General features: G+C 34.3%; 1 protein-coding gene across 1 annotated transcript in view; it reads left to right on the forward strand.

Moving 5' to 3' along the window:
• Positions 1-7,808, forward strand: part of LOC117118578 (60S ribosomal export protein NMD3-like) — a 15,444-nt gene extending 7,636 nt beyond the window's left edge. Inside the window, exons 7-10 of the mRNA XM_033263195.1 lie at positions 30-181; positions 3,535-3,836; positions 4,367-4,437; positions 5,582-7,808. Coding sequence (XP_033119086.1) covers positions 30-181; positions 3,535-3,836; positions 4,367-4,437; positions 5,582-5,718 — 662 coding nt within the window. The 3' untranslated portion in view covers positions 5,719-7,808. The remainder of the gene's footprint in view (positions 1-29; positions 182-3,534; positions 3,837-4,366; positions 4,438-5,581) is intronic.
• The last annotated feature ends 3,722 nt before the right edge of the window (positions 7,809-11,530 follow it).

Consider the following 11,530-nt stretch of genomic DNA (forward strand, 5'->3'; position numbering starts at 1 on the left):
GTAATATACTTACAAACATCCCTATTCAGCTGCTGATGTTCCAAGTAATGTATACTGGAGAAATGCATTCACCAGCCTGTGCACACTCAAACAGCTCACTGAGTTCATCGTTTTGCAGACGGAAAGAGTTGAAGATAGAGATAGAAGGCACGTGGCCGGACAGGGCTCCGTGTCAAATAAGGTAAAGCAATTTTTTGTGTATGTACCTTACAAACACCTGACTTGCAAATTCTCTGTAAATATCAGATCAGTTCAGAAAAGTTAATAATTATTTTTTTATTTTTTCATTTGCATCCAACTTGCTAATTGCAAGAAGGATGATGCTCTAAAAAATGTCTTAATAAGAGGCTGAGGTAATGGAGTTGTTATTAGTTGTGAGAAAAAAGAATTAAACCCTGGACCCTAGGATTAGGTACCTGGGACCAGGGGCGGATTAAGGGGAGGGGGGCTGTGCCGGCCCCGTCCCACCCCACCTTTTTTAAAAGGTAAAAAAAAGAAAGAAAAAAATTGATCACCCAAAACGCCTTAGAGGTTATTTTCTGGCATCTAGAACACAAAAATTTCGCAGGGGTATGTCCCTAGATCCCGTAGGGTAGTGTTATCTTGATCGGCCCCACTTTAGGGGCCCCCTTTCGGGGACCTCCATTATGGACACCCCCATTTTGAACACCCCTGGATCTGCCCCTGGTGACAGCAGGATTTTTTCTCACAACTAGAAACAAGTTCTATCCCAAAGCCTCTTAAAGACAGGCTCCGGAGGGAAAAACTTCAAACGGAATGAGATACAGATTTTTGAATATTTATTTCATTAAACCGTTGCAGAGTTTTCCTCAAACACCCTTTTTGAGGGAAAACCATTAAACAGTTAATGAGACAGTTTTTTTAATATTTAAAAAACTGGAATTAGTTACACCCCTTTATTATTATTATTATTACTATCTTGATCTATGATATAAATGTGCTTTAATATGTATACCTTTACTTTCATTGTCAATTTGAAATAGTATCTTAATTATAAGGCTGGAATAGCCTTGGCGAGGCTAGGGGGTTAAGGCTAGCCTATTTTGCTGTATGACACGTGATGCGAATCCAAAATTTGTTGTATTATTAAATCAATCACCCACCTTAATGTCATTGATATCACATGAGATAGTGAAAGGCCATGTTCATGGTAATATGATGGATCGCCCTCCAGGCATCATACACTAATGGGCAGTGTTTCTGTCAGCTGTTGGATTGCGAACCACAGCATTGATTTTATTGCAGGTGCTTTAGATACAAACTGTTTTACAGTTGTTTGCAATTTGTTGGATTTGATATGACTCAATGTTTACATAATGGCCTCTAAACACCCCATTGTCATGTCTTATATATTTCATATGCTCTATGTTTATTAATTAGCTTCAAAATATGAGGTCAATAATATTTTTAATATTTTTTTTTGTGTGAAGTCCGGTTTAATTTTTCAAAATAATAGATTGTTTTTCTACTTTTTATTTTATTCACTTTCTCTATCTCTTTTCCATGTGTAACATACGAATGTTACATAATAAACAAATAATTATAGACAAAAAAAGAACAATAAAAAAGCAAAAGAAGAATCTCTGAAGCAATATCTTTAATAATGATGAAAAATCCCTTGTCAAATGTACAAATAAATATAATAAGTAAAACCATGGAGGAAATAGTTATAAAGAAATAATTAATTATTTCCTCCATGCTAAATCAATATTATTCAAAGAAGATGTTATTTCCACATAAGTTTAAAAAAAAAAAACAACCAAGTCTAGAATTACAAAACTGTATATTTGGGGGACAATATAACTATAATTAAAACACATTTTTGAAAATATAAAAATGAATGCCATCATACTTTGTTATTTAACAATATTCCTTATATTAGAAATACAAAAAAAGAAAGCTTATGATCATCAAGAATTATATGCAATGTAAACTTTACCATAAGTCTGCAGTACGTAGAATACTGTAGTATGAATTTAAAGTAACAGCAATATACTAGATTATATGAAAGAATAATGGCTAATACCTTTATGCAAGTCAGAGAAAGAAAAACAAATAATAAATTAGAAAATAATAAAATACTGTATCATTACTAGTGGAGGTTTTTCTCCATGTTGAAGTTATTATCATAAAAAAAATAATTTTTAAACTCAGTATAAGAATTCATGCGGGAAGAGGGAATATTTTTTATGATGCCATAGTACTGCAAAAAATATGTATTTAAAAGTACTTTCGGCTTCATAAAAAATATGATTAAAATATTCCCTTGGCCCGCATCTCTTCTCATAAGAATCTTGGAATTATTATTTTATTTATACCTTTATTGTACAGGTAAAAAATATGATTAAAATATTCCCATGGCCCGCATCTCTTCTCATAAGAATCTTGGAATTATTGTTTTATTTATACCTTTATTGTACAGGTAAAAAATATGATTAAAATATTCCCATGGCCCGCATCTCTTCTCATAAGAATCTTGGAATTATTATTTTATTTATACCTTTATTGTACAGGTAGAAAAGAGAGGCCTTCTTCTGGAAATCATCATCTCTCTTTTATATCTCAAACTAGTTTAAGTTTGCCTGTTTTTGTATGCTAATAATAAACTATTTAAAAAAAAAATTTTATACCTTTTTTCAGAGTCAGAGGAGGGTGGAAAAAAATAAAATAATTCTGTTTTCTTAATGTTTAGTAAAGAATTTTGCAAAAAACATCCAGATGGAGGAGATAATAATAATATAATTAGATGAATAGTTAAATGCTTTAAATTTATATAATTAGGAAGAAATATTCATATTATTTTTGGCGATTTCAAGGCAGCGGTGGGCTCTATAAAAATAAATAAAAACTTTTTTTTTATGATATTTCTATTTGAAATCATTATTGGTGGGTGGCAAGTTCGCTAAAGAATGTAAAAAAATAGTCTCGCCTAAAAAATAATCTCATCAATATAATCTGATCTCATGTTCATTGACAAGTAAATATTCCATATTAATGATTGATAACAATGAAGAGACTTGTCATTATGTGAACAAGTTGCTTGAACAAAGGTTGTCTTTGAGTTGTGTCCATTTTCACTGAAATGGCAGTATTTTTAATTACCAGAGTGCTATATTATGTAACTCAGTCAGTTTCCAGTTGGGAAAGAGTGTCTTTACACGTTACAAATATTTAATGAAATACGCACATTTTTTATAGGGTTTTGTGCCCCCCCCCACTTGGCTATGCCTCTGAATATTAGACTATGTGTAAGTGCATGCATTATTTTTATATTGTCATATACAGTCAACATCAATCATTAGAAATATTCATGTACTGCGAAGATATGCATAAGCTGTATAAATTATTCCCCTGAAGATGTGCGCTGTGTTTTCAAGAGTTTGTGTGTCAATCAATTTCACTAGTCTATGTGCTGCCTGTTTTTATGTTGCTCTCTATAAAATATATTTTTAAAAATATTTTATTATTATATTTATTTTATATAAATTAGAGGATTTGATTTTCATTTTGCAGCATCTACTTGCGGATGTCTGGGTCCAGAGAAGTCAGGACCTTGGCATATCTGACGTGCAAATCCACTGTCGTACGCATCTTGGTCACCTTCTAAATGTTGGGGATAGTGTGTTGGGCTTTGACTGCAACCATGCGAACATCAATGACCCAAACTTTAGTACACTCAATCCAGAGTTTGTACCGGATGTGATCTTGGTGAAGAAACATTACGGTAATCGGCAGAAACGTAACAGACGCAGAGCTTGGAAGCTGAAGACGCTTAACAAGGAACTTAATAACATGGAGACGGATTCAACAAATACGTAAGAAAATAACATAATACATAACATTTTGCCAAAGATTAACAGACTTTTTTTTCTATATCTATCTTAGTCTCTTTGGATCTATTGTGTTTGGTCTAGGATATACATTCTTTGTGAGCTAAGTTGTCCGGCAGTGGTTTGAATGTTTGCTACAGAGGCCATCATGGTCCAGATGCAAAGCCCTGGTTGGGCCTAGTGGGTTTAGCTCCCTCGTGTCTAGAGAAACTGGGCAATAATGTTTTGAGAAATTTCACAAAAATGCCTGCAAAAATTTTGGTACGATTAGTTGTGGCAGACCTGGACTTGACATGTCCATGACGGGGCGCTCACTTATTCTGCCCTTGTAGGCACCGCTACTCCCTTTGTCATAAATTTATAACATAAGTGATTGGAATTAATTTGTGTTTGATAAAAAAAATATATCATATATGTTTTTTTGTTTTTTTTCTGGAGCCTGAATTAAAATTTTTATTTTACTAATTCATTTATTATAATGTTATATTTTGTCTTTTTGTATCATAATATTATAGTGATTATAATCAGTTCCTCGAGGATTTGGAGGAAGATGTAGAATATCGAAAGAACGTCAACATTTACCTTGGTTAGTACAAATATCAATTTTTGTTAAAACAAACATCTTGTAAAAAACACCAAATTTTTGAATTGCTTACATGTATATCAATTGACAGTTAATAACTTTCCATTAAATGTCATCTTGCCAAAAATGAATACTGTTCTTTTATAACACAGCTAAGTAGATTTTTGTCATTTGATTTTGATGATTTAATTGGTTGACAATTTTCCTCACAATAGATCGTTCGAAAGTAAATGTTGCTGTTGAGTCGAGTGATGAAGGCGAGATGCCTCAGGTTAGTCTACAGGATGTCTCTTATACACATCTAGATGTGTATAAGAGACAGATGTAACTCAGTCAGTTTCCAGTTGGGAAAGAGTGTCTTTACACGTTACAAATATTTAATGAAATACGCACATTTTTTATAGGGTTTTGTGCCCCCCCCCACTTGGCTATGCCTCTGAATATTAGACTATGTGTAAGTGCATGCATTATTTTTATATTGTCATATACAGTCAACATCAATCATTAGAAATATTCATGTACTGCGAAGATATGCATAAGCTGTATAAATTATTCCCCTGAAGATGTGCGCTGTGTTTTCAAGAGTTTGTGTGTCAATCAATTTCACTAGTCTATGTGCTGCCTGTTTTTATGTTGCTCTCTATAAAATATATTTTTAAAAATATTTTATTATTATATTTATTTTATATAAATTAGAGGATTTGATTTTCATTTTGCAGCATCTACTTGCGGATGTCTGGGTCCAGAGAAGTCAGGACCTTGGCATATCTGACGTGCAAATCCACTGTCGTACGCATCTTGGTCACCTTCTAAATGTTGGGGATAGTGTGTTGGGCTTTGACTGCAACCATGCGAACATCAATGACCCAAACTTTAGTACACTCAATCCAGAGTTTGTACCGGATGTGATCTTGGTGAAGAAACATTACGGTAATCGGCAGAAACGTAACAGACGCAGAGCTTGGAAGCTGAAGACGCTTAACAAGGAACTTAATAACATGGAGACGGATTCAACAAATACGTAAGAAAATAACATATTACATAACGTCTTGCCAAAAATAAATACTGTTCTTTTATAACACAGCTAAGTAGATTTTTGTCATTTGATTTTGATAATTTAATTGGTTGATAATTTTCCTCACAATAGATCGTTCGAAAGTAAATGTTGCTGTTGAGTCGAGCGATGAAGGCGAGATGCCTCAGGTTAGTCTACAGGAGATGTTAGATGACCTACACCTGACTGATGAAGGGATGGAAGAAGCAGCTGCTGGAGCACTGGAGTAAGGGGCATCCCCTTCCCCACATCCTTCCTCAAAACTCGCACCACATCTTACAAATATAATATGTTGACATATTATTAAAGTGCATTGTACAATTAGTACAAAAATTAATTTTTTTATTTGTTTACAATCTATCTGTATCCCTGTCTCTGTATATGGAGGCTTTATTATGAATTCTTGAAATTGACCATCCTTACTCTAGCAACAAGTTTTTCACCTACAACAAGTTAACAAAAATAATGCGTCCAAAATTCGCATGCGCGCAAGAAAAACATGGTTATAACGATAAAGTTGTTGATTAAATACCCCTATTTATGCAAAGAGGAAAATAAGGGCGATTACACCGATTAAGTGCACGTACTGTACTTTTTGAAATAGAGTATTTTAAAATAGCCACAAATAGTCAACTGCCTCTTATTAACATTATGACATACCACGCTATACTTAAATTAAAAAATAGAAATAAAACAAGGCTTCAATTTTACTTAAAATTTTACAAGGATGGCACTGACAAGGCTGGTTTTGCCAAAAGCATCACTCTACTCTACTATTTCGCTCATCGTTATGTTCAAAGTCATTAATGAATGCAGTAATTGCATCCTTTCCTCTCGATTTAATTTTGCAGGAACTGACAAATCCTTGAATATATATATTCTTTCTTTATTGTCAAACTCGTATTAAAAAAGCAAATTCGAAAATTGACTTCCTTGCAACGAAAAACAAAGGAAACAACTGTACAATAAAAATATGCTGTTCCAAGAAAAAGTGAATCCCTTCATATTCGGCCAATCCTTTTATGAGAAATTTCACTGGAAACATCACCCTACCATTTACCATTGTTATTTTCGCCAAGTTCAATTTCATTGATGCATGCAGTAATTGCATCCTTTCTCCTTGCTTTAACTTGTGTAGGAATTGGCAAATCCTTGTATAAAAATGTGTAGTTTAAAGAAAAAGTGAATCCCTTCATATTTGGCCAATCCTGGGAAATTCAAGTAATGGCACTTATTGTGCCTGACTGTCTTTGCCTGATGCGATTCTATGGCGAATGGGACGCCACCACACGCCGTGCAACGGATCGTTTATAATGACGATCCGTTCAGACTTTAAATAGTCGGGTGCCTCTCATTAACATTATGATATATAACATACCATGCTATACTTAATGCTCTTCCAAGGATGGCATTGAAAAGAGTGGTTTTGCCAACCCGTTTCTTCCCCAGAAATAACACTCTACTATTTATCAACGTTATTTCGCCATTTTCAAGATCATAATGAATGCAGTAATTGCATCTTTTCCCCTTGCTTTAATTTGTGAAGGAACTGACAAATCTTGAAATAAAATATTTTGTTTCAAGGAAAAGTGAATCTCTTCATATTCGGCCAATTCTGTTATGGGGAATTTAAATAGTCAGCTGCCTCTCATTAACATTATGATATGTAACATACCAAGCTATACTTACTTTAAAAAGTAGAAATAAACAAAGCTTTAAATTTACTTATGCTTTTCGAAGGATGGCATTGACAAAGCTAGTTTTCCCCCATACGCCGTGTAACGGATCGTTTTTAATGACGATCCATTCAAACTGCTACCGACAATCAACACCGTGGTCTTGTTAACAGTGAGCAGAGTTGGATTAGTTGGCCAACTGTCGTACATCCATCGTACGACACATGGCTTGACAGTGATGAATAAAATTGAAATGATGAATAAAATTGAAATGATTTAATAGACACATAGACAAACATAATTAATATTTTATGATTCAACCATAATATAGTGTCAAAATTATGATTTTTAAATTTTGTTCATTGTCTTAGAGGCATTTACGATATTTATCAACTTTTCAGAAGTGTCTTAATGGCTGTTCTCTTTAATTTGTAACACTATATTCCTGAGATATTTAGGTTAGTAAGAATATTATGATATTTTAATATATTTTTTTTTGGATCTACCTGTATTCGCAAGTATATTTACAGAGTGACAAATATATTTCTGGTTTTAATTGTGGTTTATTGGGAAAGTTACTGAAGGTGCGTTTTTGAACGATAAACAAGGCAGTGAAAAATAAAAGGCAATAGTAACAATGTGTTCAATGTAAATATAAAGGTTTATGATTTTAAAACATTTTTAAAGATGATGATTATAGCAGGATGAATGTGATGATTATGATGATGAAGGTTATGATTATGAGGATGACGATTATGAGGATGATGAGAATGAGGATGACAATGGCGGTGGTGGCAATGACTCGTGTACGGAAAAAGGAGTATCTTGAGTTAGGTGCTAGTACAGTGAACACTTTGTCCTAAAGCTAGACACCCAGTATCGCTAACATAATAAAATATGTACGAATTCAGTCTAATTGATATTAGAATTTTAAAGGTACGCAACAGCTCATTTTTCTTCAATTTTAAATCTCTGCATTAGTTAGCCATTCCAGATTCAGTGTCAAATTTCATTTGGTTCCTGTGTAGTAAAGCAATAGAAACCTTCACAATCGTCGACGCATGTTCGTCCGTGTGTTTGTAAAGATGATGGCATCAAATTGAATTCGTCGAAAGTTTTGTAAAGAGAAACCTTAATTTCAATACACCTGTTGGTTAATTGTTTGCATACATGTAGTGTATTGGTCATGAAACCTAATCGTGCCCTATTGCTTGAAAACATAATGTTATATTAATGTAATACACGAGAACTTTATTATCCATATCCAAGACTCTAGCGTCAATGGTATCAGAGGATTATTGAATGTCTATTTTGATAAAAGCCAGTTAATGCGGTTGTGACATCTCCTTTTGACTCTAAAATTTTTACCTGAATTAACAACTTAAAATATAGGCCTATATATTTTGAGAAAAGTCCTGGATGCAGCCCTTTGCAAAAGGGGTACAGAAACCTTCACCGGCGAGGAGAAGCCATTTATTTTGTCACGGAACACTGCTCTAAAAAAAGTAGTTTTAGAGTGCCGCTTCCGGGCATATATCTTAAATTTGTTTATAGATTTGATGCCCGTCTTATGTAGCATCCCAATAAACCGGCACAATGTAATAATTTACTAGTAACTAATTATGGCTGCGTAGGAACGAACATCGGTTCCTCGCAGAGGTCTGGATTTTTTTATGCTCGGGGTAAAAAAAACTCGAATTGCCGTGACCTTGTCTTTGATTTTTCTTTCTAAAATTTAATTATTTCATTCTTTGATAATAATAATTATGTATATTTCACTAAATGTTGTGATGGCCCATTCATTAGTTTTTGCATAATCTTGCTATTCAGACAGACAGAAATAGGGCCTGTAGACCGACAGATAGTAATGAATATATAACCTCCTTTGGCGGAGGTAATATTTGTGTTCTACATCCTTTATTAATGTCTGTACAAACATGGATAAATATCTATTACCGGCTTTGAGAATAATCAATGTATGTTATTCAATAGTAGGCCTAGCTGAATATTATAACTTTCGAATCTCGTTACTACGTTTCCGTGGCAATAAGGTCTCTGCTGGCAAGGACCACTGTTTGGAGTTAGTAAACTAAATCCACAGGCCCGTAGGCTAGGGGACGCCAGGGCCCCCGGCAGGGATGGGTGAAGGGAATTCTCCGGAAGGTTCTACAAATTAGAATTTTGAGAGCCTTTTTCCCCAAAATTTAATCATTTCATTCTTTGAATATTAAGTATCATTTTGCTAAATTTTAGGATGATCCATTTTCATTAGTTTTTGTATAATCTTAAACAGTCTTTTGATAATCAAAATTAATATTGTTGATCGGCAAAATTAATATTTTTTAGTCTGACGACCTCGTCGTGGCGTGCAACAACAGGGGTCTGACGTACTTGTCTACTGACTGAGGGGAGAAATTTACGCCTGAACCCCCGCTGGCTCCACCACTTTAGTCCCCTGGTGTGACTCTACTAATCGTAAAATCGTAAATCGTGGATGCATATTTAGAGAGGAATAGCTGCTGTTTGTTAATAGCTCAGAATTGAACTGCAGCAGAATTTCAAGAATGTCTATAAATTCTATCAAGAATGTCTGTACGATGAGTTCTAAACTTTCTGACCTTGAAAAGTTCAGTTTCGTTACCCTTTTTGATGCGCTATTGAGAGTTAATATTGTGATGCGGAATGTATTGGTTTTGTGGAAAGCCGACCCTCCTGCTTTCTGTATATTGAAAATAAAATTTAAAAAAATCAAAATGAATGATAGGCCTATTAATTAAAAAGAAAAAAACACTAGGCATTGCGGACGAGCGGAGGCACTGCGGACGAGCGGAGGGGTAAAACTCCGGCCAGATAACCCCATACTCGCGGACGCCAGAAAATGTTCACTCTTTTCACCACTTATCCCCGACCCCCTCATTCTGGGTATGGTGCTGTTCTGTTCTGTTTGGATGCTGCCTGTGCCGAAACTACAAATGTCAGGTTTATTGAATTTTGCGCATTTTTCTTTTATTTTCACCATTAGATATCAATAAAATATATTATAAGTCAAGCGTGACATCATAACTGCTACTACCAATGTTATTTTCCTATCCCCTACCGTGCACTAATTTATCATTTGTACACGGTCTGCTTCATCTTATTAGGTTCGTGTGCAAAAGGCCAAAATGATTATAATGATGATGATGATTGTGGTGATGATGATGATGATGATGATGATTACGATGACGTTAATGATGATGACAAAGTATTAGATGCATAACATTCTTTTATTATTTAAAGTAGGCCTATATATTCACAATATTGTGTTAATGTGGAAAGCTTTCGACGTCGTACGTTGCGAAGCGGGAGTAATGTCGTAAATTAATTGCGCGTTCCATATCCATCAGCACTGCGTCCGTGTACTTTGTACTGTCTTCTTCATTTGAGAGCGGTCTTCAGAGGAGAGTAAACGGACGAGATGGTGCTGCGCGTTCAACAATGTGATATTATTATTATTCATCTAGATAATTTCTGTTAACAAGGAGTTATTTATGAATCACAGATGAGAATACGATCTGGGACATCCGTTGTTGTGATGATCGACGAAATAAATCCCGTGAACGAAAGCCCATTCCGTGGATCGGTACAGTAAATCCGGGAGAACACACACGGAGTATACATAAATTATAAAAAAAAAGGTAAGCCACGCACGAACGGAGATGGTGAAATTCGTGAGAAAATGTGTGTTGGTGACATTTCGGAGTGCCAAGGAGTAGACAAGATATTAGCCTATTAGAGCTGTTCGGCGTAAGTTCAGAACAGGCGGATGTCGTTAAAACCATTGTTTCTCGATCGACATTGTTTAAACTGGGATCCAATTATAGGCATAGGCCTATATATATATATAGTTATACCTACCACAGATAGTTTTGAAGTGGAATAAAAGTGTTTGAATTTTAACTATTAGTTTTAGTTCTATATTATTAGTTTTATTATAAAGGCTTGTTGCTGATGATATAAATTTAATAAATTGTATTATTAATTATAAATTTCTTTTGCAACTTCCTGATATACATTACTGTCCCAGCGGGCACAAAACGTTAATTCAACGTTGAAGCAACGTTGAAATGTAGTTGAAACGTTGAAATCATGTTCACAACATATACTCAACATTGAATCAACGTTGGAAATATGTTGTGTATTTAACCAAAGTCGCGGTTGATAATTTAACGTTAATTCAACGTTGAATTAATGTTGAAATTTGGTTGAAAATGTAACACTTACAGTACCAACAAGTATTCAACATCTTTTAAACGTCAAGTTAAAATATAGTTTGCATTTCAATGTAGAATCAACGTTGAAAATGTGTTACGTTTTTCAACCAAAA

This window comes from Anneissia japonica, unplaced genomic scaffold (genome assembly GCF_011630105.1).
Source record: "Anneissia japonica isolate Jap-2015-1 unplaced genomic scaffold, ASM1163010v1 scaffold284789_len57268_cov186, whole genome shotgun sequence".
Classification (NCBI taxonomy): Eukaryota; Metazoa; Echinodermata; class Crinoidea; order Comatulida; family Comatulidae; genus Anneissia; species Anneissia japonica.